Source organism: Podarcis melisellensis (assembly GCF_964234715.1).
Source record: "Podarcis melisellensis genome assembly, chromosome: Z".
NCBI classification, from domain to species: Eukaryota; Metazoa; Chordata; class Lepidosauria; order Squamata; family Lacertidae; genus Podarcis; species Podarcis melisellensis.
In genome coordinates, this window is record NC_138547.1 from 33,037,535 (window position 1) to 33,064,318 (window position 26,784).

At 45.6% G+C, this 26,784-nt stretch overlaps 1 protein-coding gene across 2 annotated transcripts in view; it reads right to left on the reverse strand.

Moving 5' to 3' along the window:
• Positions 1 to 361: 361 nt before the first annotated feature.
• Positions 362 to 26,784, reverse strand: part of TNMD (tenomodulin) — a 43,894-nt gene continuing 17,471 nt past the window's right edge. The window contains exons 1-7 of one of the 2 annotated variants that reach the window (XM_081897667.1): positions 25,646 to 26,486; positions 25,342 to 25,476; positions 9,483 to 9,623; positions 7,975 to 8,076; positions 6,684 to 6,837; positions 5,582 to 5,772; positions 362 to 4,445 (exon numbers count right to left, since the gene is read on the reverse strand). In XM_081897667.1, coding sequence (XP_081753793.1) covers positions 4,236 to 4,445; positions 5,582 to 5,772; positions 6,684 to 6,837; positions 7,975 to 8,076; positions 9,483 to 9,623; positions 25,342 to 25,476; positions 25,646 to 25,693 — 981 coding nt within the window. In that variant the 5' untranslated portion in view covers positions 25,694 to 26,486 and the 3' untranslated portion in view covers positions 362 to 4,235. Of the gene's footprint in view, positions 4,446 to 5,581; positions 5,773 to 6,683; positions 6,838 to 7,974; positions 8,077 to 9,482; positions 9,624 to 25,341; positions 25,477 to 25,645; positions 26,487 to 26,784 lie in introns of those variants that run through there. The other variant, XM_081897668.1, reaches the window with a different exon arrangement.

The window sequence follows — 26,784 nt, forward strand, 5'->3', positions numbered from 1 at the left end:
ACTGACCAGCTGTGTGTGTGTGTTGGCTGGGAAGTGGCATTTCTGAGCAGCTGGTTGTGTGTGGTGGGAGTGGGTTGATCAGAACCGAATTAGGTGGCTTCTGAACCACAACAATTGGGCTCGCTTTGCAGTCATTTCATCGAAGGACATTGCTGGTGGGAAATGTGGAAAAGCTGAATGGTGCTGTGTGTGTGTGAGAGAGAGAGAGAGAGAGGGAGAGAGAGAAGATGCTTGGGGAATCTTTGGGTCTTTTACCACCATTTGGGTATGTAGGTGCATGTAGACACCTGAAAATCTATAAGAGAGCTTCCTTCCATTGCCCTTGGAAGACATTATCCAATAATGAAAGTAGAAACAAAGCCAGAGCAGATATTTTAATATTTGCCTCCTCTCACCGGTCATGTTCTTTACATGTTAACTAAAAGTAAACAATAGATGAAGCTAAACACAGAATAACATATCAAAATAAGGCTTAACTTGGTAGCAATTAAGCTAATAGGGAGTTAGTAATAATAATAAAAAATGGCTAAACCTGAGCAGCTAGGTAGCGCCAGTAATCTGAGGTCTGTATAGAACCAAGAGTAAAACAGCACCTTAAAAAAACTTTTGTTGTGCAAGAAGCTTCCTTGCTTAGCCTTCAAGGGGAGTCACAGGAAATAAAATAATAATACAGTCATGTATTATTGCACCTCTTGCACCTCTACAACGAGCTATGGGGGCAAATAAAATAATACACTCATACCTCGGGATGAATACACTTCAAGTTAAGCATTTTTGGGTTGCGCTCTGCGGCGACCTGGAAGTAACAGAGCACGTTACTTCCGGGTTTCACCGCTCACGCATGCGCAGATGCTCAAAATGACGTCACGCGGTGAAATATGGTGAAACATGACCCGCACAGTCATGTGTTACGTTCACATCCAGAGGTACCACTGTAATAATAAATCTCTTTTCTCATATCTGTCCTGTAAATTCAGATAAACTATGTGTAGCACCCACACACACCTTGACAATGACTGGATTCAACTAAAATGCATCTCCTAAGGTTGCAAACAAATGTGCTTCCAAAAAGAAAAAGAAGCTTCTCAATTGCACTATTACCCACCCACCCCTTTAAAAAAGCAATAGTAAAATGGGCAGCCCTGTAGGTTAAGAAATAAGAGATGCAGAGACACCTCCCCCATGATGGAGGGCTGCATATCTGATGCCCCATCTCTAAAGGGATGCATGGCCTTGATGCTATCCTGCAGAAAGACATCCGTTTTCATTTATGTTCCAATGACTGAAAACATTATGAAAGAGCTAGTTTGGCATGTCCCCAAAGGAGCTAATTCCTGTTCACAGTTCAAGCTCATCCAAATGATCCTCAGCAACATTTCTTCAACATTCGGAATATTAGAAGCTGCTATGCTGAAGTGTAAGATATACTCAAGAAGACCGAGAAAACACCAAAGCACACACATGAATGTGAATGGCTTAATTGCCCCCGCCACTGACAATTATAGTCTTTAAGCTCAAAGGCCCAAAGATTCTAAAGTGTAAGAGGAGATGAACTGGAAACTGACGTTTCATTGGGAAACAAATTTAGTTTACCTGGCAGTTATGAGAACAACATTCAGATACAGTTGAGAAATCTTGGACTAATTCAGTGAACTTTGTTAAACTGAACTAGTTCATTCCAAGCTCTGGACTGTACTGCAATGAGGAACTTGTGGGGGGATTGAGCCAAAGCTATAACGTGGTTGGGCTTGCTTTGCTTCTGAAATTATATCTGAAGAGCTGTCACAAGCTTGTTTACTGCTGCCCCCCAAAGGGCAGGACTCGAACCAGTGGATTCAAGTGACAAGAAAGCGGAAGAACTTTTTGGCAACAAGAGTTGTTTGGCAGTGAGACTGTGGTGGACTTTCCTTCCCTGGAGCTTTTTAAGCAGAGTTTGGATGGCCATCTGTCAGGGACTATTTAGCTGTCATACCTGCATTCCAGGAATTGGAATAGATAACTCCTTGGGTGCTTCCCAACTCTCTAATTGTATGATTCTATAATTTAGATATAGACAAGAAATTTCTTTCAAAGGACTGCCCTCGTGTGGCTGTTTAGCAGGCTGCTAGAGTGGAAAATGATTGTGTTTTCTACTTCATGAAGCCATAGCATGGGACTCTAGCGAAGTGAGAGGCTGGGAAAACTGGAGTGGGTCTAAGTAATTGTGGTTGGTTTTTTACTTATTTATTTTTAAAAAATACATTTATCTTTTCCTGTAAAATTTTGCAGCCAGTCAGAAAAGAGTTCTGCTCTAGGGTTTGGGGCATCTAGCTGTGGCACTTTAGGGTGGCTTTTGTTGTGCTGCCCTAGCACAGTTATACCAGTCACTTTGGCAGTCAGCTGGGAGAAAAGAGTTGGAACATGAATGTGTGCAGGGAAGTTACATAGGCTGTGCATCTAAAAAGCTGCCTTCAGGCGAGACAGCTTTGCAGCCTAAGCAAAAGACGTAGTCGCTGGATTGGTTCAACCTTTTGCCAGTAAACACAGTATAGGATGCTGATTGGTATGTGCACAAGAGGTTTCTGGTGGGCGGGGTTTCTGGTGTGGGAAGAGAAGAATGTTGGCCTCCGCACAGCAAAATAAAATAAGGGAAAGAGAAATTCCAAAACTGAACCACTCCAAAGGCTCTGAAAAAACCTTCTTTGCTGAAGCACTCCGGGAAATGTGTAAATATCATCACTCTTCATCCAAAGCAACAGTCATTTACTATCTCCTACAGGAAATAGGAAATGATCATTTTCTCTGGATACAGAAATCTGCCTTACAGCAGGCTCAGATTATCTGCCCAATCCAAGGATGGGGAGCCTGCAGTTCTCCAGATGTTGTTGGGACTCCATCTCCCATTATGCTCACCCATGGAGGCCAGGCTGCCTGGGACTGATGGGAGCTGGAGTGTAGTAACATCTGGAAGGCAACAGGTTCCCTAACCTGGTCTACTCTCACTAGATCCCCAGAATGTTGGGCAGAATCAGTGGCCTGTCTCCAACTCAATCCTACTCAGAGTAAACCCACTGAAATTAGTGACACTGCGCTAGCCTAAGTTAACATGAGTAGAACTGACATCAGATACAACCCAGAATCCTGATATGTAATTATATATTTTTTAGAAAGCTGGATGTGGCAAGAACAGTTACACAGCTCCAAGGATGGTGATTAGACCCACAATTTACGCACATTTAATTTGTGCGCATTCAGCTTTATGCAATTTTTTGTTAAAAAAAGAATACAATGCAAAGGGGACGGGCATCCGGGTGTGTGTGTGTAAACCTTGGCAATCCCACCCACCGTTGCACCCGATGGGTCTTGACCAGGGGTCAGCAAACTTTTTTAGCAGTGGGCCGGTCCACTGTCCCTCAGACCTTGGGGGGGCGGACTATATTTTGAAAAATATAGTCCATTTAATTTAATAAATGAATGAATGAATTCCTATGCCCCACAAATAATCCAGATTTTAAATAAAAGCACACATTCTACTCATGTAAAAACACTAGGCAGGCCCCACAAATAACCCAGAGGTGCATTTTAAATAAAAGGGCACATTCTACTCATGTAAAAGCATGCCTTAGTTTGCCTACCCATGGTCTTGACTATTTTAGATTTTGGCTTTATGCACTAACCCCCATGTAAGTTGCAGGTCTGCTTCACTGGGAACAAACTGGCAACAATACATTTTCAGAAGTACTTCAATAAATGGGTTTCTTAACACATTTTGAAGCCCCCCCCCCACATCCACACACACACCACACACTAGCAGCCCAAGCTGCTCCTTGATGTCCGACCAGCAAAGTTGGGACATTTTGTGGTGGCCTTTTGATGATGGGCATTACCAATCCCCACTGGTCTCAGGGTGACTGTCTAAGAGGTGCCTACTGAACTGCAGTAATAGCAACTACAGCAGTGTTTCCCAAACTCCCCCCACCCCCATGAACAACTTTGAAAATTATTGTGGATGCCCTAATCATTCTTCTGCCTGTTGCAGCCATTGTGTTGCATGATGCAAATGCTGTATGATTTTTTAATTGTATTTTTACAGTCATGCCATGGACTACCTGGATGAAGCTCTTGGACAATAGTTTGGGGACCCCTGAACAAGATGCAGTGCTGGTAGCACACAAGTGCACCCCATAGGAAATTCCCTGGGCGGCGCTTGGACACTGCAGTATATCAGGAGTTATCTTTTGGGGGGCTGGGTGTGCTTACACTCGCCCCAGCATCCGAGCTACCCACCAGTTGCACGGCATGATTACACGGCAGATGACCCTCCCTCCTTGGTAACAGTAAGGGTAGGGGTAATACCCTAGGAGAGGCTCACACACCCTCTGGCAGTATCGATGGGCACGGCGGCACTGGGCACAGCAATATCCTCTCTCGTCCCACAGGGGATGGAACTCCAGTCCATTCTGTGACTGAAAGGGGAAAACAAGGAAGGCAAAAAGGCAGGAAATCAATCTCATTTGTACAGAAGGAAGAAAGGGCAGACATATCTGGGAAGGGGCCATCGTTAGTGACGGGCAAGTCTCTTAAATTCTGTGCCTCATTTCTCCAATCTTAAATTCAGTTTTTTCACATTTCCACATCTGTTTGCAATATTTTTTTTAAAGGCCAAATGAAAACCCATCCCCAATACATACACATTTATACTGTTATTTTTGCTAACATATGCATTTTCATGCACACTTTACCCTAGTGTATACATTTTTGTACACATTATGTGGCTGGAGAAATGAATTGCAACATATGGAGGAGTGCAAATTTCAGAGGAGGACTGTGCTTTGTTTCAAAAAGTGCCACTATGCAGGTCTGCCTTTAAATGCAAATTAAGTTTAATTTCTCTTCCATCCCTAACCCATAGCATTTAATGCCTTGTTTCTGGTAAAGCAGTGTGCACAGAGACCTATGCTGTGTGGCTGTATATAAATTTAATAAGTGAATAGAATAGCAACATCTGGAATAACACAGGTTCCCCATCCTTGAGTTGCTTCCTCAATGTTTCCTCCTCAAGAAGCTCAGTCCCAGAGCTCAGTGATGAAAATGGCTTGATCCCAAAGACTTATGTCAGGGATCACCAACATGACACCAACAAGGCCCATTGTGCTCACTAGTACGTCTTATGGCACCCTTGAATGTCTCAGTAAACACCCCCTCAAAAATCCACAACGCACAAGGGACGGTTGGCCCTTCCTGCTCAGTTCCTGTTTGCACTGGCTCAGCCTCTCCTGTACTGAACGTGTCATCATCATTGGATACAGGGATTAGACATCCACCCTTCTTTCCATTCTGGACAGAAGAGAGCTGCAAAGAGCTTCCTTCTGTGACCAAGCTTTTGTGGTGGCTAATATTGGTGCCTTTAAGAAAAAAATAATTGATGGTGATGAGACCATTGTGGTTCTGTCCCTTCCCCCTCTTTTAGATGTAGTAGCCATTAGTGTTACTTCATGCCACGTGTTCCCCAGGCAGCCATTTTGTGACTGCTGCCCACAGCACTATCTTAAAATTCTAAATATGCCCATGGGCCTCAAAAGGTTGGCTGCTCCTGACTTACGTAATCATTTACAGGGAAATCCTCTTCTGTGAGCTGCCGGGCCTGACGTTTGGTACTTGGTCTTACATCCTTAGCCAAGTGTTGCTCTTCCTTTCCCTCCTGATGTCTAGCCCAGTCTTGCTTGTCTCTCAGAATCTGGTCGTCTTCCTCCTCCTCCTGACCTTCATTTTCAAAGTCAAGAAGTTCTGGCTCTAAGAGGCAGAGACAAACAAGTCACCATGAATTACTTTTCTGGTGGAAATTAAAGTGGTTTATGGCTTACCGCTGGAACCAGTTGTGTGCTAATTCATGCATAAGAGCACCTTGACTAACTGTCATTGACAGATCATACAGAACTGTGCTTTAATGGCAGCTTTTGTGTCTGGATTTTTACTTTTTAAAAAATATATATTGGCAAACCTATTTTAATGCCTGTTCCAGATCAGAGAAAACCAGTGTCTCAACACCACCATTACAGGACTCTAGTATGTAAGCAACCATAAGCTAGCTCTGTATTTTGGCGATGCCTCCTTTTCAAGTTGCAAAAGATTCTTCTTTCCCCCCTGGAACACACAAATAACAACAACAGCAACAACAACAACAACAACAACAATTTATTATTTATACCCCACCCATCTGGGTTTAACCTATTAAACACACTTATACCCAAAACAAGTTCAAGAAGTGAGCTATACATTATTTTTGAAGGACCCCAAAGAATAAGCCACTGTTGTGTGCCTCTTGTCATGTCCCTGAACCCTTGGTAATATTATGCAGAGATGAGAACCAATTTGTCATATCCAAAAAAACAGCTGAAATATGCAAAAGTAAGTGTAAATGCTAGAAAGCACCAGAAATAAGGGTGGGGTGGGGGAGGAGAGAGAGATTATTCCTGGGTGTCAAGGTTGACAGCTCTATATCTTCAAGTTTAGTTTCAAGCTGATTAGGAAACAGAGGTGAGCTTTGCACAGGGCAAAAACATGACCAACCATACTGCAGTTGACGTCAGTATGTCTGAATTCAGTTTTACTGTGGGCCAAAGAAGGATGTCTTTATTTGCACTGGTAGGTAGGCTGCAGGTTCGTCAACATGCTACAAAAAGGAGAAGAGTAAGTGGCCTTACCTCTTAATAAGGTCGGGTGGATCCAGTACACAGTCACATTTTTGCAGAGCTCAAAGATCTTGGAACCTTTCAGGAAATCTTTATTTTCAATAGGCTTCTCCCCTGGAATCCAGACTACAGACTGCTCGAAATAGGTATCTGTAATTTCTTCATCCTGCGAGAAATTTTTTAAAAATGTCTTTTTTTTTCATTTGTTAACCTAGAGAAACAATTTCATAGAGCTGTATTTCCCATACATTTAATATCTGGGGCACTATTATTTTGGACTAAAACTGGAGGCACCACCTCACCCTTTACTAAAACATTCTCCTTGCAGCTTTGCAGGTTGCTCAGATAAAGTTGCCACTCAGTGTTCCGCCTTCCACTTTGCCCAGACATAAAGGGCATGTGAGGAAGTTGCCTGACTGAAATGCAAATCTATATCCCACAGTGGGCGACTAGATCCCTCCACGAAACCTTATAAATCCAATGTTTCCTACTTGGAGGCCCCATTGTTCCCATCACGTCTAAAAATGTAGCCTCTCTCCTAAAAGGAGGGCTTCTTTAATACACCATTCAGAATCAAACTGGTCCCATGAATAAGGTCCCAGATTCAATCTTTGGAATCTCCTGAGAATGCTAAGAAAGAACGCTGCCTGAAATCCTGGAGAGATGCTGCCAATCAGGGACAACAGGAATAAGCTAGAATCAGGGGTCAGCAAGGCTTACCTCACCTGGGCTGGTTCACTCCAACAGAGAGTCCTCCATGGGCAGGATTGCACGCATGTGTGAGTGCGTGCATCACAGATTTACGGCGTCTGTGCAGACGTGATTTCCAGCGCTATGGCAGCGAGTCCCCACTCTGCGCTGTGCTGGTTTAGTGCAGCACGTGGGCGGCTCGGAAGCCGGTGAAACGACCCCCGTGGGCCGCTTGTGGCTCATGGGCCTTAGGTTGCTGACCCATGAGTGAGATGGACCAATGCTCTGACTCAATATAAGGCAGATTTCTCTGTTTCTATGCATCTTAACTATTTTGACAAGCTGTGGAATTTGGGTTAAAATATTTCATTTAGCCCTTCAGTTCTGCCACTGGTTTAGCTGGACCAGTTTCATCTCTGGAACTAATTCCATCTGGACTGCTTTAGTTAGACCTCTGTTTGGCATTTAGCATATGCTGTGAGTATATCTGCCTGGTCTGTGAGAAATTTAAAAGCTAATGGGATTACTCTTGGTCTGTACTTTCCATGCTGTTATAAATCTCTGGCTGTCCTGGGTCTTATTTAATTCAAGGAGTTATTCATTTTTTGCATACTTCCAGCTCCTCCATGTCCACGTTGGATGTTTCAGGAATCCCTTTAATCTGATTTCGGATGAAGCACTTCGGGTCTCCCACAAAAAAGATGCCTGTTATTCCCTAGTGGAGCAGGGAAAAAAAGTCTGGTCAAGAGAACTAAGTGCATAAAGTCCTGCAGTCATTGTATGGGTATAGTTTAATTCAGGGTAAGATACACGATTTGATATTTCAATAAGGTGGGCGCTGGACTTTATTGATGGGGCCAAAAGTCTAGGCAGCATTTATTTATTTATTTATTTTAAAGATATTTATTAACATTTCAAAAATTATACAGAAAAAATAAAACACAAACAAACAAAAAGACATATCAAATATAAAAAAATACAAAACTAAAAACAGTTTAAAAACAAGTAAAATTTCATTCCCTTATTTTCTTATAAGTGAGGATTTGCTGAATTAATAATTGGAAATTGGAATACAAAAAGGGGAGGTATGAGGAGGTCTGGGAAGTAAGTTATAGGCAGCATTTAAATACTGGCCATAGTATGTGGTTCGTTCCCTGTAAAGAATATATAGAAAATAAAAGCAATACGAAACAAATAATATTTTTATTGTGTGGTTTCTATGCTATGTTTTCACAGGGCAATAGCACATCCCGATGAGCACCTCCTTCCCCTGCTCCTGTCCCCCCTTTGCAAGCTTTCATTGCATAATGGCTAAGATTCCTGAGCTAGAAGTCAGGAAGCCCTGGGTTCAAATCCCACTTATGCAGTAATCTCACTGACTGGTTTGTCTGACAATCAATCAGATCTAGTCTGCCTCCCTATTGCAATACTCAACTACTTTACAGGCTTATAGTTCATGTGCAAAAGTTCAAGTTTCCCCAGTCTTGCAATGGTAAAGATGTGTCTCTAGAAAATATGTGAAATGCTATGGAAACTCCCAACAAGTACTCTATATAAATGCTTCGTTATTACTGAAAGTGGGATGTACAACAATGTGGTATTTTAGTCTCAGCCTGGGGAGGTTGCATCCTTGTATACTGGAGGGAGGGGAATTTAACAAAAACCTCATGGCACACATCTCTACAAGCTCTTCTGGGCTTGATCAGGTCAATTCTCTCCCCCCCCCTCCCCAAGTTTCTCCCTCCCCCAATACCTCAACATTCTCTAGGTCCTAAAAGCTCATATGTGGTTGTCAGACTTTTATTTTTATAAATCACACACTCTTGTATATGTACTTAATACAGAGTGATTCTCCACTACCTTATTTTTGGTTGGCACTCAATTCGTGTGAGTTCACTATCAGTATACCATAGTCGTTAAATCATGGGATGTTCATTGAACTGTTTATAACAATTGGCTTTCAGTGTGCAGACCCAGTGAGTTTTTTTAGAGGTGCATGTACACTTCAATAATAACTCCACAATCTGTCCCTAAAGGGTTCCCCAGAAAGTGAAAATGCCTCACTCGGTATTCTGTTATGTTTGGTCTACCACAATCGGGGGCAGAAATGACAGTACATACATTTTTGAAGTCATGTATTTCCAGAACCTCTTTGTTGCCCTTTCCAGTTTGAAAGATCTCTGTCCTGGTTAGAGGGTCTATCTTCATCAGTATCTTCTGCTTCTCTCCTTCGCTGAAAAATGTGTGCTCCATATCATAGATCTGTAATGACAATGTGGGAAGAGGGAGGAAAAATGCAGAGGGAGTAATGGCTGTGTTTCCCAAAGACCTAGGATGTCCTTTGCAAACAAGCAAACATTTCCTGCTAGCCAGCTTACTAGTCTGGTTCTTAAAATATCTCTGCCAATGTAACCTGTTACAAGCCCTCACTTAGTCCTCAGTGTTCAGATATTCCAGGGCAGGCAGAGATACCCAGTTTATTTTTCCTTTGGATGAGAGAAAACTGGAGCCTTAAAGTAAAGGTAAAGATACCCCTGACCATTAGGTCCAGTTGTGGACAACTCTGGGGTTGCGGCGCTCATCTCGCTTTATAGGCCGAGGGAGCCGGTGTTTGTCTGCAGACAGCTTCTGGGTCATGTGGCCAACATGACCAAGCCGCTTCTGGTGAACCAGAGCAGCACACGGAAACACCACAACTATTAAAGATGCTGGAACATAAGAAGGAACATAGGCCTTATACAAAGTCATTGGTCTATCTGCCTTGATGTTGTATACAATGATTGGCAGTGGCTCTACAAAAATTTAGGCAAGGGACATTCCAGCATTACCAGGTAAGGCAAGGAGATTCAATTTGGTACTGATGCTCTGCCCTGCTTTCTTTTGCACATGGGCATCTAGTTATATCTTTGGAACAACAGCAAAAGCAGCAACAATTCTGTTTACAAATATATGAGCAGGACACCAATGGGAGAATAGTGGATGCTTCTCCAAGGTCATAGTTCTATAGCACTGCACCTTGAGGAAAAGACATTGAGCCCCATGGGAGCAGGAGAAGATAGCAACTTTGGGAGATGGAAGGTTTAAATGAGGGAAACTGCATGCGGTGAAAGAGCCAAGACCACTTCTAAAAGGTAAAGGGACCCCTGACCATTAGGTCCAGTCGTGGCCGACTCTGGGGTTGCGGCGCTCATCTTGCTTTATTGGCCGAGGCAGCCAGCGTACAGCTTCCGGGTCATGTGGCCAGCATGACTAAGCCGCTTCTGGCAAACCAGAGCAGCGCACAGAAACGCTGTTTACCTTCCCGCTGGAGCGGTACCTATTTATCTACTTGCACTTTGAGGTGCTTTCGAACTGCTAGGTTGGCAGGAGCAGGGACCGAGCAATGGGAGCTCACCCTGTCATGGGGATTCGAAACGCCAACCTTCTAAAGCCATGCTAAAGCCCAGGTAACTATGAATGGGCAAAATTCTCAATTTCAGGGTCAGTTTCTCATTTTTCCAGTCTTAAATTCTGTTATCCACATTTCTGCATCAGTTTGTAGATTGGGGAAAAAATCCTCAAGAAAAATTACCAGTGTTTTCTTACTTGTTTCTTCCAATATGGCACTTTTTTGGTATGAAGATTTGACCAATGTACACATCTTTGCAAGCCATTTTCCTCAATATAATGCACAGTTGTATTTTGATTTTTAAAAGTATGCATTTTTGTACATATTGTTTGGTTGGAGAACTACAACACCAAATTCAGCATGTTGCTGATGTTGAAGGATAATTGTGATTCGGTTTGCCTGTTGATTTGAAAAGTGCATTCAGGTGTGAACAAAGTTGAGTTTCTACCACATCCGTACTGGCAACTACTGTTTCTCTCACAGAAAGTGCCAAGCACTCATCTCAGACACCAACCATGCAGGTGACTTGCCCGTTCATGTGGCATGACCATTACCACTGTAAGCGTGAAGGTTCTCTCCTGGGAAACCAGAAGTTATTTTGGACAAAACCATAGCAATAGTAACCTGAGCACATTAGGAAAATGGATTTTGCAGTATGGAAAGTTTAAGGTGAGGTCTTGGAAAGGAAGAACGTGCCAGGCATCCTCCAGGAACAAGCTGTGCTTCAGATTACTTGCAGTGGCATCTGAAGAAAATTTGGGAAAGGATCTTGAAATTCCAGTCTTTACACATGGAATGTGTGTGTTTTTAATGACTTTGGCAGCGTCCACATCTGAAGCTATTTCTTAGAGAGAGGCCTCATGCAAAGTTCTAAATCAGAGGGTAGGATTAATGATGAGAAATGTCAAAGAGATTACAAGTCTCCTAAAATTGCTATTCCTCTGTAGTTAGCAAAAATATCATTTATTATTTGTTTGTTGGTTTGTTAAATTTGCATTTTACCTTTTCAATAAATGTCCTCTTATAATAAGGTTCAGATATTCTGGAAAAAAAAGCCCTTGTGGTACCGTTTCATCTTTTTCCTACTCTATGCCACAAGAAATTCATTTATGGTGTCAGTTTCCTCTAGAGGAGAGGGGGAGAGAGAGAGAGAGAGAGAGGCTCTTGTGATGTGTTTCTGTTTACAGATGTTCAGGTTGAGCAGGTTTTACTGGAGTTGGGGGGGGTCACCACATCCATAATGGCACCTGACCTGCCTTTACCCATCTCCCAAATTTTCTTGGGTCCCACATTTCCTCAAACTGTTGCCTTCTGGCTCCCCTTGTGCTGAGCCTCCATGAAAAATCTGGTTTATTTTATCTATTTCACAAAAATTATACATCACTTGATTGTAACACACAAACAAAACCTCGAGGCAGTTTACAAAAAGAATAAAAAAAGTAAAATGCCCAGTAAAAAAAGTTCATAACGAATATTTAAGACATTCAAAAATAATTAAAATCAATGATAAGCTAAAAAAAAACACAACACAGCGTAAAACCTGCGTCAACATTCTACATGTCTAAGTAGGCTTGCCTCAACAAAAATGTTTTTAGCAGGTGCTGAGAAGAGCATGGTGAAGTCTCTAATTCTCATTCTGGCAGGTGGGTGTTGTGACTCTTATTCCAGATACTTGGAATAGCTCATTGTTCGTTCTCATCAATTGATCAGGCGCCACCAAGTCTGCAAGCGAGAGCCACTTTGCATTTCAGAATGCTCTCATTCATAGCAGCTCTTTCCGTTTGCGAACTGTTGTTGTGCACCTTCCGCACAAATATTGGAGGGAGAACTAAGCTACAGGGTATTAGGTAGGACTCTGGGCTCAGTTGTCCTACTATACCTGCAGCCCTTTCAAAACAGTACCATCAAGTCACTTATTCCAGAATTTGCCAAGCACGCCCCTGCTGTTGTTTGGGAGCCCTCCTGCTCGTTTTGCCCTCAAGCCCTACCTTTATGGTGCCACTGGCATCTTAAGTAAACTTGGAGTTAAAGATCAAAGGTCTGTGCTCTGTCAGCAGGCTAAGACGATGCTATGACAAACAGGGCAATGACAAACAGGGGAGCTTTTGGCCCCCAAAAGAGAGTCCAGGGTCTTTTCCATAGCTGTCAACTTACAGATTTGAAAATAAGGGACCAGCAGCCTCGAAAATAAGGGATCAGCAGCCTTGAAAATAAGGGATCAGCAGCCAAAATAAGGGATCAACAATTACTTTGATAAAATACATATTTGTTGCATGCAAATGGCTTTAGATACCTATTAGGTCCATAAATTACCATATAGAATATTCAACACAAAACACAACAACAATTTGTTGTTGACAAAGCACAGCTGGACATAGAAAGGGCCCTATTACCTTCAGTAGCTTATTTAAGGGACATCATCAATAAGGGACAGCAGTGGGACATGGCGTCCCGCCAAATAAGGGACGCTTGACAGCTATGGTCTTTTCATGTACGCTTGCTTGTTGAAACAAGGATGGAAGTTGTTTTCTTTTCAAGATGTTTTGCTTCTTGTCTTTATTTGGGTTTGCAAAAATTGGCATTGCATTAGAAATCCAGCCCTGGTGCAAGTCTGTTTATCCTGGAAGTTGCTTCGGGTGGCTGGATGGATAGTTGTTTCCTGATATCACAGGGACAGAGGGGAGTGAGAGGAGAGAGGTGCGTCGTAGTTATTTAAAACACCTCATCCCTATGTATCTGTATGCATTTTTTAAATGCTGTAGGGTTTGATGGGATAATGAGCTGCTTGCGCGTAAAAGCTGGATCCCGCTGGGGTTTGGCTGGTCATCCAAACCCAGGCACTAACGGAGCTCCCCCAAAGCATGACTCCGCTAGTCGCTGGTAGAATCTGACAGTGGGCGGCTACGGAACTTACGCCAACATAAAAGTTGTTTGACAGACATGCGCCTTCGTGACTCTCTGCGTGACAGTTTCCGGCGAAGGGATGGAGTTCCTAAGGGAGGTCTAGTAACCTCTTCACTGTTTCCACTGGAAGTGTCCCAGAGCCCTTCCTCCGCAGTGACTCTGGCACTCCCCCTGCTGGTTCCCTCCGCTGCTGCAGAGTCTCTCCTATTCTGCTGGAGCCTGTCCACCACTTTTTCCTCGGATGACAGTTCCCTGACATCCACCTCCCCCCCAGGGCCCCCTTCACACCCCCCTACCTCCTCTCCCACTGGCGGTGAGGGCGGAAAGCCCCTGAAGGAGCTCTCCTCGTCGTCCGAGGATTCAAACACTTCTAAACATGGCGTACCGTCTCTCTCCCCGTCTTCCTCTTCTTCGTCGGAGTCGGCTTCCTCACCCACCCCTGACTCTGGGAACCCTTCAAACTCTCTTTCCTCATCGGTGGTCCCAAAGTGTTCCCTTCTAAATCGTGCCACGGGTTGCGGTTTTTTTGGAAAACGCTGGTGAAATGTTTCTATTAAAACCTCGTCCTTGACTACCTCTGCTGGTACCCAAGTGTTTTCCGACTCTACTTCCCCCTCCCATTCTACCAGATATTCCACCTGATTCCCCTTCCACCTGGAATCAATGATTCCTGCCGCGTTCATGTCGCGTTCTCTCTCTTCTATCACGGGCGCTTGGGTGGCCTCTCTCTCACGCTCCCCCCACTCCCGTCCCTCTCGGTACGGCGACAGTAATGACCTGTGAAATACTGGATGTAATTTCATGTGACTGGGCAGTCTGAGTTTGAATGCTACTGGATTGACCTGCTGTATGACCTCAAAGGGTCCCAATCTTTTGGGTCTCAACTTCTTACTCCCCCCTTTGAACGGTAGACCTTGGGTTGACAACCACACCCGGTCTCCCACCCTTATGGTTTCACCTTCCCTCCTATTTCTGTCTGCTTGTTTCTTATATTCTTCCTTGGCTCTCTCTAAGTTAAGTTGGAGCTGACGGTGAATCGCTTCCATCTCTTCAAAAAACATTTCCGCCGCCGGCACGCTCCACCTCTCCCCTCCCTCTCCTGGGAATGCCCGGGGATGGCACCCATAGTTTGCCAGGAAAGGACTCATTCCTGTGGACACATTCTCCGCGTTGTTGTAGGCAAATTCGGCCAGCGGTAGCTTATCTACCCAATCATTTTCTCTGTCCTTTACATAACACCTCAGGTATTGTTGTAAAATCCCGTTTGCCCTTTCCGCTTGCCCATTAGTTTCTGGGTGTCGGGCAGTGGAGAAATTGAGTTCTACTTGCAGTAAGCTCATAAGTTTCCTCCAGAACCTGGAAGTAAATTGTTTGCCTCTGTCACTGACCACCCTCAAGGGGGCGCCATGCAACCTGAAAATATGCTCTACAAACAACTTGGCGGTCTCTTCTGCTGTAACCGCATGTGAACATGCTATAAAATGACACATTTTGGTTAATAGATCTACCACCACCATGACAGCTGTTTTGCCTTTGGATTTTGGCAGATCCGTCATAAAATCTATGGATACTGCCTCCCATGGCCTCTCTGGCGTGGGTAAGGGTTGTAATAGCCCCGCTGGCGCCACCCTCTCTCCTTTTGCTTGCTGGCACCTGTCGCAACCCCTGACATATTCCCGCACGTCCTCCCTCACCTTGGGCCACCAAAACTCCCTGGTAACCAACCACATGGTTTTGTGCTGTCCAAAATGCCCCGCTGTGGGGCTGTCATGCAACTGCTTGAGTACTCTCCCCCTCAGTTCCCCATCTGGTATGTACAGTGCCCCTTTGTAATATAACGCCCCGTTCTTTTCTTCAAACCCCCCTGTGTTCTCTTCTGCCCTCCTGAGTTCTCTGAGTTTCTCTTGGGCGTATGCATCGTTCTCCGTCCCTTCCATCAGTTCCCTTTGCCCCACCAATGCCGCCCCACACACCCAGCGGTCTTCAGAGATTACATGCCTTGCCTCAGGCGCTCCCTCCCCCTCTAAGTACTCCGGTTTCCTGGAAAGGGCATCCGCTCTCACGTTCTCTGAGCCTGGCACGTAACGAATCTCAAAGTGGAACTTGGAGAACTCCTGAGCCCATCGCACTTGTCTCTGGTTCAGCACTCGAGCTGTTCTCCAATATTCCAGATTTTTGTGGTCAGTTCGGACTTGAACCTTGTGTTGCGCCCCAATCAGCAAGTGCCGCCATTTCCGGAATGCTTCATGAATGGCGAGCAGTTCTCTGTCGTACACCGTGTAGTTCCTCTCGGATTTGTTCAATTTTCGCGAAAAGAATGCACACGGTCTCCATTCAGACGTATCCTTTCCCGGCTGGAGAAGCACGGCCCCCACCGCTCGGTCTGACGCATCAGTCTCCACTCTCATTGGTTTTTGTAGATCCACGTGCAGAAGCTGCTCTTCCGACGCAAACGCCTGCTTTAGGCGTTCGAACGCCTGCTGCGCTTCTTCCGTCCAAACAAATTTTTTTTTGCTACTAAGACAATCCGTGATGGGCGCAGTCAAATGGGCAAAGTTTTTGATGAACTTCCTATAGAAGTTTCCGAAGCCCAGGAACCTTTGCACGTCCTTCTTGGTCTTTGGTGTTTTCCATTCCAGTACCGCTTGAACCTTGCTGGGATCCATGGCCAATCCCTTGTCAGACAACCGGTACCCCAGGAATTCCACCTCCCTGGTATGAAACTGACACTTCTCCAGTTTCACCCACAGCCGGTTTTCTCGAAGTTTGCTCAGTACCTCTCTTACATCTCGCACATGCTGCTCCTCATTCTCTGAGTACACCAGGACGTCATCTAAGAACGCTACGCAGTTCTTGTAGAGCAATGGCCCCAGGACGTGATTCATGAATGATTGAAAACAGGCGGAGCCTCCTTGTAATCCGAAGGGCATAACGAGGTACTCAAAAGCCCCCAAGGGGGTGAACATAGTGGTCTTCCACTCATCCCCCTTCCTCACACGTATCAAGTTATATGCCCCCCTAAGGTCCAGCTTGGTAAAAATTTTCCCTTTTCTCACCTGTGTCAGAATGTCATCAAGTCTAGGCATAGGGAAAGTCACTGGTTCTGACACTGCATTCAGGGACCTGAAATCACACACAAGTCTGGGCTTGCCCGTGTGTTTCTTGTCCACAAAGAACACTGGACTGCCCCCCACCGCTCGTGACTCTCTGATGAAACCTCGCTTAAGATTCTTGTCAAAGAACTCCCTTAACTCCTGCATCTCACTGTCTGACATTGCATACAGCTTGCCCACTGGCAATTGTGCTCCTGGGAGTAAGGTGATTTGACAGTCAAAGGGTCTGTGCGGGGGCAGTTTATCTGCTTCTTTTTCGCTGAATACGTCAATTAAATCAGCGTATTGCGGTGGCACCTTCCCCTTGTCCATCACTTCCACCCCTGCTAGAGTGGCCCTGGCCCCTGCCTGACCCTCTCCCTCCTTGCAGTGTTCTAGGCAATGTGCTGATCCAAAGGAAACCACTCTCTGATGCCAGCCTACTAGCGGATCGTGTAGTGCCAGCCAGCTCATTCCCAAGATAATAGGGGCTCCTCCCAAGGTGGCTACGTTAAACGCAATCAGTTCTGTGTGCCGTGCCACCCTCATTATCATAGGTACAGTCTGTTGGCTCACTTCTCCTCCCAACAGCTCCCTCCCATCTATCGTGGTAACCTGCAAAGGCTTACTTAATGGGATAGTCTGTATCTGATGTTCCGCTGCAAACTCCTTACTCATGAAATTACATGAGCTACCTGAGTCCAATAGCGCTTTTATCTTTAGTGGGTGTCCGTTTGCCAGTTCCAGCAACACCTCTATCACAAGCGCTGGTCTTGGAGGTTCCGGCGTGGGCACGTTCACTACTCCCTGGCCTGGCTGCTGTGCCCTGATGTTGGCAACCAGGCGTTGGCTTTTACTTGTTCCTTCATTTCTCCCTCCTCCTTCCCCCCAACAGTTCCTGCCATCCCTTGCCATTCCTTCCTTTGCGGACAGACTCTGGCAAAGTGACCTGGCTGTTGGCAGAGATAGCATCTCTTGCCGCTCTTTCCCTCCTTCTTCCGCTCTTCCCTGGTGTTTGAAACTGCGCGCGCGCGCGCTGTTCCCAGTTCCATCGGCTCTGCTGGCGGGAAAGGCTGCTCCGGAATCTCTGGAATGCGGAAATCCTTCCAACGTTCCCCCTTTTCTTCCCGCTTTTCCATAGCTCTAGCTTCCTGGCGTGATCCTATGGACAGCGCTGCTTTAGTCAGCTGATCCATAGACTCCGCCCTAGGTGCCCGGGAAAGTTCATCCTTCACTGACGGAGACAGACCTTCTTCAAACATCATCTGAATAGGTTCACTAGCAAGGTCCCACCCCAGTCTGTGAATCAGCATGGTGAACTCAGTCCAGTACTCACGTACAGATCGGCTCCCTTGTTTACATGCCATTAACTTCCTGCGCACCACCCCCTGCTCAATCTCGCTGGAAAACATCAAGTCCATGGCGCGAAAAAACTTCATTGTGTCCTTTAAGATTTCGTTATTGGCTGCCATCAGGGGCCGAACCCAGTCCCTCGCCCCTCCCTCTAGATGGCCAATCACGTACGCCACTCTAGAGTTCTCATCGGGGAAGTCATCAAACAGTAGATTGAGAGCATATTGCATCTCTGTCCTAAAGGCTTGATAGTTCCTGGGATCCCCCCCAAATTTCTGCACCAATCCAGGCACCCTTCTGGCAAGTGGGGTGGTTTTCCCCTTATCTGCATCTTGAGCCCTCCTCTCCTCTAGCCTCGCCGTTTGCAGTGCGAGCTGGACCTCCAACGCCCTATACCTTTCTTCCAGGCTTGGACCTGCTCCCGCTCCTGCTCCTCCTGTTCCGGCTGGTTCGCTCATGATGCCCTCTGCTTGCACAAGCTGCTTTCGGAGACTGTCAGATTGCTTTGATGGGATAATGAGCTGCTTGCGCGTAAAAGCTGGATCCCGCTGGGGTTTGGCTGGTCATCCAAACCCAGGCACTAACGGAGCTCCCCCAAAGCATGACTCCGCTAGTCGCTGGTAGAATCTGACAGTGGGCGGCTACGGAACTTACGCCAACATAAAAGTTGTTTGACAGACATGCGCCTTCGTGACTCTCTGCGTGACAGTTTCCGGCGAAGGGATGGAGTTCCTAAGGGAGGTCTAGTAACCTCTTCACTGTTTCCACTGGAAGTGTCCCAGAGCCCTTCCTCCGCAGTGACTCTGGCACTCCCCCTGCTGGTTCCCTCCGCTGCTGCAGAGTCTCTCCTATTCTGCTGGAGCCTGTCCACCACTTTTTCCTCGGATGACAGTTCCCTGACATAGGGTGTATAATTATTGGTGACATTATGCACATGTGGGATTGCTGATTAGTGCTGCTTAATGAGAGCTGCGGGGCTAGAATGCTATTGTGCCCGCCCACAACAATTAATTACAGTGCTTGAGGAGGGGGAGGGTGGCGAAGTCTTAAAATGCTGCTCTTTTGTTAAGTTCTGCCTCTGTGGAAAGAATTCGGTTGAGTTAGGTGGCATTTGTTCAGCTTGTGTTTGTTTAATATCCTTTCCCAATAAAACCCAGTCCCGTCCTTTTAAAAAAAAGGTTTTCTTGTCTGTGTCTTAGTATTCTCTCCTACTCCCCACATTTGGCTCTAAGGTTTATTTAGCACTGTGTCTGCTAGGCCTTCTGTGTGTCTTGTGAATACATTGTACAGTCAGCTACATTAATATGATTACAGTGGTACCTTGGGTAACATACGCTTCAGGTTACAGACTCCGCTAACCCAGAAATAGTACCTCGGGTTAAGAACTTTGCTTCAGGATAGGGACAGAAATCGTGCTTCAGCGGCGTGGCGGCAGCAGGAGGCCCCATTAGCTAAAGTGGTGCTTCAGGTTAAGAACAGTTTCAGGTTAAGAACGGACCTCTGGAACGAATTAAGGTCTTAACCTGAGGTACCACGGTATAGCACTTTTCTCACTGTTACTATTTCCGTTTGCTAAGCAGCCACCAACTAGCAAGCATGACTACAGCCTAGTTTCATAGCACATGCTTTCATTATCTCATCATATCTAATAATTGTTGTTTGTGGCATCATAGAACTGTAGAGTTGGAAGGGACATGAGGTTCATCTAGTCCAACCCCCTGCAATGCAGGAATCATCTGCCCAATGTGGGACTCAAACTCAGGACCCTGTGGAAACCAATACAGGCGTTTGCCACTGACTTCAAGTGGGGCACGTGCGTTGTGTGAAATCCTTGCGCGCCGAAAGACAGCAGCGAGGCAGCCCGTGGCCGGGAAAAGGCGACAAAGGGACAGAGGGGAGACAGAATGATGGGGTTGGGGAATGAGCTTGAGGCAGAGCCTGAGGCTGAGGTAAACCGGGCATGGCATTTCAGCCTCAGATTTGAGGACCTCGCCACCTGTTCAGTCAGTCCCTGCGTGCTGAGGTAAACCCAGCGTGGCGTTTCAGCCTCGGACTTTGTGTTGGGTTCTGAAATGGCCGTGCAGGCCAGATTTAGGACCCTGGTGGGCTGGATCTGCCCGCAGACTGTAGTTTGAGGACCCCTGCCTTAAAGTATTACCTTTCTTTCTTTTGAAAAAATATACAACACATGGGGCTACCCATCTAAAATTTGGCAGGGTTAGCGCCCTCTACAGGGGTATACCCTCCAACATTTCTCCAATGAAAATAGGGACATCCTAAGGAAATGCAGGACCATCTGGGTTCAAATCAGAAACTGGAATGGCTTCTCTAAATCAGGGACATCCCAGGAAAATAGAGACATTTGGAGGGTCTGGTGGGGGAGCCATGTCCCAGATTTCATCCCCTGATGTCAAAAGGCAAGGACGTTATGGCAGTTCTGGTTTTGTGATGGAAACCAATGGGATTTCTGGAGATCTGTATTTTCTGGATTACCATTTGGATTCAGGGCACATTGAATTGGGTCCAGATCAGTCCGGAATGAATCAAGACCAATCTTGAATTTAAAATTGGGGCCACTATTTGAATTGTGGTGGGGCATGCACAGCCCTGCTTTTTGCTATGTAAGAGGTTAATTTGATGGGGCCCTGCTGTCCTTGCCTCTTCTCTCCGTGTGGCAGTAAAGGCTTGTTTGTGTGTGAGGTTTCATCTGAATGAAAGGGGGGGGGGATCATATAGCCTGGAATGTGTGATTGCAGGAGATACTTTATTCAGGTCTAGAGTTCCAAATGCCCCTAGCCTGGGCTGCAAGCCCATTACCTTGATGGAATAAAAAGATTGCAGGCAAAATTTGAGAATGTTTATGCAGGCTTGTTTATGCAAGCTTATTTCCCTGTTTCTGGATCCTGAAAGATCTTCCAGGATTAATCAGAAGCAGAAGACGACCCCCCCCCCAAAAAAAAACAGCCTCTCTCTGTCAATTTGCAGTAGACCCTAATAACTGGGCTCTCAGCTGAGCTCTAATATGTATCTGCTGCGTGGCAAAAGACTTTGGGGCTTTGATGTGTCTGGAATGAAAATGTCTTCTGCAGACCTAGCTTCTGAATAGCAGCTATTTATTGGAAGCAGATGTCGGACAATGAAGAAAGCAGCGGGCTGGCTGGCAGAAGCCTCCATTAAGAGCATTGTCAGAGTTGGGCTGCTTGCGAGATTGTGGCTAGCAAAGAAACTTCACTTGAAATCTCCCAATTAACACAAAGGTTATGTTCCAGTGGCGTAGCGTGGGTTGTCAGCACCCGGGGCAAGGCAAGTAATTTGCACCCCCTAACCCATGGATTTGCGCTCCCTAACCCGTGGATTTGCGCACCCTAACCCTAACCCCCAGATGTTGCGCCCACTGTTATGTTCCAAGGCACCATGGAAAAAGCTGTGGTGGAACAGGGGCTTGCTCCATCCACTCCATGCATCAACCTGGTACAGTGGATGCTCGGGTTGGGAACGTGATCCATGTGGGAGGCACGTTCGCTACCCACAGTGTTCGCAACCTGCAGCACTGCATCTGCGCATGCACGGGTTGTGATTTGGCGCTTCTGCGCATGCGCGACTGCCAAAACCCGGAAGTAACCCATTCTGGTATTTCTGGGTTCTGGCATGTCTGTAACCTGAAAAAACACAACCTGAAGTGCCTGTAACCCAAGGTATAGCTGTACTGAAATACTTCCAGAAAAAGCTTGCAAACACCTTGCCCCACCCCTTTTTGTGACATTTGCGGGTCATTTCTGGGATTGGTGCGATGCACGTGTGTGAGGTCAGGCATGTATTGGACATGCCTAAAATGGTTGCTGCTGGTATACTAAAACAAAGGAATGCTACTTAAAGACCATTCTGGGATGCATCTGAGTGCGGGACTTTAGGATGACACTGTAAGTAACCAAACAGTTACACTTGGCTTATTGCAGTCAACTCTCTATTTGCAAGCCCAGTGAAGATAGGAAGTTGCCTTATGTCGAATTAGACAGCTGCCCAGCTCAGTACTGTCAACATTGGTCATATCTGCACCCTACATTTAAAGCACACGGCTTCTCACTAAGAATCCTGGGGACTGTCATTTGCTGAGGCTGCTGGGACTTGTAGTTCTGCAAGGTATACACCACAGTTCCCAGGATTATTTTGGGGAAAGCCATGTGCTTTCAATATATATGGTGTAACTGGCAGTTGGTCTCCAGGGTTTTAGGAAGAGGTTTCTCCAAGCCCGGCCTGGAGATGGCAGTGTAGGAGTTTTCCCGAGTGGGCCAGTTCATCTTGAACTCTGAACATGCCCTGTGACTGTGTGTGATTTGGCCTTGTGCTGAGTAATGAAATCTCTGTGTTTTTAGGATGACATGTCCATCTCAGCTTGGAGAAAGCATCATTCCTCCAGCTGAAAGGAGAGTGGGCAGTCTGTGGGTGGGTGAAAAATAGCAGCCAGCAGTGTGAAGAAAGAGGGGTTGTATTTTGTAATGTTTGTTTTTATTTGCCAAACTAAAACACAAAATCGTAAGTTTCCAGTGTGCTCTCTTGTCCAAAGTAAACCACAGCCAGGTAGTGCTGTTCTCGTTCTTGTTGCTTAAGGAAGCAGGATAGCGGTGGCTGGGAAGGTATATTTGAAGCCATAAGGGCCATAAACTTTTTCAAAAGACAAGATAGTGCAGACTTTTAGTATCATGGTGAATTAAGTGCCTATCAGAGAACAGAAATCCATAAAATTCTAGGTGACAGTTGTCTGACCCCTTTGTCAACATACTTAAGGGACGCTCTGAGGCTTGTGTGACTGTGGATTCTGCATCTTAATGTAATTTGGATTGCCAGGGTAAATTGAAACTATCACTGGAGCTGTTAGGTGAATATTCCAGCCTTTGCAAAGCCCCTTTAGCACCACACTTTGACACATTGTGAGCCCCACTATGTTCCTCAGAGGTCCAAAGAAATGGCAGAGAATCACCATGGTTGGCAAAGATGCAGTTCCTGAGGAATAATAATGTGATAGTAAGTGGTGGCCTTTTGACATGCCCAGGAGCTTAAGCGTATATTGTCCAATTAAAAATACTGGTATTGACCTATAAATCCTTAAACGGCTCAGGACTGCAATAACTCAAGGACCGCCTCTTTCCATATGAACCTACTTGGACCTTGTGGTCCTTCTTCATGTGCCCCCTCCATGAGAGTTCTGGAGGGTGGCAGCATGAGAGTTCTGGAGGGTGGTGGCTCCCCATTTTTGGCATGCTTTCCCCAGGGAGGCTCGCCAAGCACCTTCATTAGATATCTTTCGGCACTTTCTCTTCTCCCAGGCCTTTGGCTGGTTAGCATTCTATGTTGTTTTAAATGTGTTTTGTGGGAGTGGAGGGGGGCTTATTGGTGTGTTTTTGTTTGTATTATGCCTTTTGTGACCTTATCTTGTATTTATATGTTATGAACAGCCCTGTGATCTTCGGTTGAAGGGCGGTCTACAAATCTTTAAAATAAATAACAGACAAAAAAAGAAATCACTCATAGCAAAATTAAATGTACTAATGGCACCACCCATGTGGAAGAAGCTTGGGGAAACCTCAGCTTAGATTGCAGAAGGGTAATCCCTCCCACAAATGGGCAGAGTGCTAGGGCTCTGCTTGCAGCTTTCCTTCAGGCATTCTGGATGGCCACTGTGAGAACAGCAGGCTGGACTAGAGGGGCTACTAGCCTAATCCAACAAGTTATTTTTCAGTTTATGCTCTTGTGCCTGTTGCTTAAAGGACTCCTGACCATTAGGTCCAGTCGTGGCTGACTCTGGGGTTGCGGCGCTCATCTCGCTTTATTGGCCAAGGGAGCCGGTGTACAGCTTCCAGTCATGTGGCCAGCATGACTAAGCCGCTTCTGGCGAACCAGAGCAGCACACAGAAACGCCATTTACCTTCCTGCCAGAGTGGTACCTATTTATCTACTTGCACTTTGACATGCTTTCGAATTGCTAGGTGGGCAGGAACAGGGACCGAGCAACGGGAGCTCACCCCATCGCAAGGATTCGAACCGCCAACCTTCTGATCGGCAAGTCCTAGGCTCTGTGGTTTAACCCACAGTGCCACCCGCGTTCCCTATGCCTGTTGCTTAGGGTTGTCATAATACCAAAAGTGAAAATCCAGACAAAGCATTTCTAAAGCATTATTATTTTTTAATTGCGCTGCTTGCCATATGTCCAGGTTTTCCCGGACATTTTTCTGATTCTGCAAAAAACCACCCAGACGCCTTTTTCAGAGCCCTACCATTGCATTTGATGTCCAGGGAGACACGAGATATAGAGATACCATCCAGCTAACACAACTAATAGTTATTGATAATAAATTTATCCTCCATGCATTTGGCTAAACCTTTCACTTTGCCCCTCCACCCACACATTACGATGCAATCCCCTGATTTTCTCTGTCTTCAGAGTATGAATACACAACCCCCTGGTCAGAATGTCAGGTCTAAACCACAGCATCTAGGGCAAAAGGGGAAAGGAAGATGGAGTTTGCATCCACAACCCTATGTACAAGGGGGAAAGTTTTATGATAGTATGGCATCAGCTTATGGATGCTGTGTTTTTACATGCATGCATTTTTTTTATATATAAAAGGGCTGCAACTCACAGGCAAAGCACCCAGGTAAGGATGGAAAAGACCACTGTCCGAAACCTCAGAAAGTTGCTGTCAGCCAACAGTACTGGACCAGATGGAGCAGTGGTCTGATTTGGTATAGGGGAGTTTCCCATATAAGTATATGAATAAGCTCCAGCCCCACCCCACCCAATGCCCTGCAAAATAGGTTAATAAAAGAAAATGCAATACAGCAGGTTTCCCCCTTCCAGAGTCTTTTTTGGCTACTTAATGCTGCAGGCACGGAACAGCACAGAGTAATCAGCCACCCTCAAGATTTGGCTCCCTCTCCCTTGAAGTGGTGGCGTAGTGGGTTTTCCACCAGTTTCTGGCAAGCTAATGGAAACAACATGAAAGCACTTATTCACAAATTTATTATGTGACCGCTACTATGAAGGAGATGGAATGCCTCTGTGGAAAGGATCCCATTATTAAAAAAGCAAAACAGGGTAAGCACCTAAAACTTTGCGTAAAATCTACTTGAATAGTCTGTGTCCTTAAAATAATAACAAGAGAGGATAGTTAGAAATACCAGGTAGATTTTAAATAAGTAATAAAATAAAATAAATATTAAATTCAATGCACAGAATGCAACTTACTTTTTTAGGTGGTGGATTCCAAAAATAATAGACCCCAAGAAATGTCAGGATGACAGAGAGCACTAGGCTGCAAAGCAACACCCCACAGATCTTGTATCTTTTGCAGAGTTCTTTCGTAGCTTTAGGTGTTTGTGCCTAATAGATAGAAAAGGGGAAAGTTAGAGAAAAGTCGGTTGTCGAGGCAAGCTGTAATGTGCTGGGCATGCATGCTTTGAAAGACAGAATGACAGATCTTAGCAAGTACAGTAATTGAAGGCATTCACTAACCCACCCTGTAAAAAGGATAACAAAGCAATCAACCTACATCTTGGACGTAGAATTCCTCAGAGATCTCCTGGGTATCTTTCGCCATGGTGTTTCCTCCCTCTGCGTGAAATTTCCTTCTTTATGCAGAGAGAGATGGAGAGACCTCTGGGGCTGAGGTGGAGCCACACGATGCTTTGCCTCACATGGGTGTGTCGGGGAGGAATAACTCCCTCTTTCCTGGCTCAGTGTGATCGTAGTAAATGGTGCTTTTTCCAGTGTGTGGAATCTCATAGGGTGGGAGCGGTGGGAGTACATGAAGGCTGCGAGTTCCCATGCTGAGGCCGGCATAGGGTTAAAAGTGTATGTTGGGTGTGTGTGAGTGTGTGTGGCTTGCGCATTGAAACTGAGACCACAGAGGCCATGCGTTGGCTTTCTCTCTGAACTGGAAATGCTTGCAAACGTACCCTTTATGCACCTGCTGAAAATAGGTAACATTTTGCTCCTCCCTTGGTGACCGCTAGTTTCTTTCCTGTGCTGACTGAAGTCACATCTACATACACCATGCTCATTTACAGCACATGGTTTCCCCCAAAAGAATCCTGGGAGCTGTAGTTTGTCCGAAAGAAGATGGCGCCTGATGCAAGTCTCCTGTGAGCCTCAGCAAAGTGAGGAGGAGCTTTTAAAAATTAATAAGGGGGAAAGACACACTCCCGGAAAACAAGCTTATATCCCAGCCAGATAAGGACTCCGGGAGCCTCTGGACAGCATTTTAAACATCCTTCCTTCCTTTGAGGCTCTTCTAAAGCCCCTTTGAAATTCTGCTGAAGCCATCCAAAACTCCTTGAGGTTATCTAAAACTATTTGAGGCTAATTACAACGCTCCAGTGTGTTTCCTTCAAACAAAGTCCTCAAATATATGGATGGGACAAAGTAACCCAAATCACAGAGCTACAATTCCCTCCCAGAACTACAATTCGTAGCGCCCTTAACAAAATGCATCTCCCAGGATTCTTTGGAGGAAGAAGAGTACTCAAACAATGTCAGAACAGAAGTAAGAAGAAGATAACCTAAGCTGAGAATGAGTGAGACAGGGCCTTCCCTGATGCTGTTGGACTCCAACTCCCATCAGCCTCAGCCAGCCAGGCCAATGGTCGAGGATGATGGGAGTTGCAGTCCAACAACATCTGAAGGGCCACA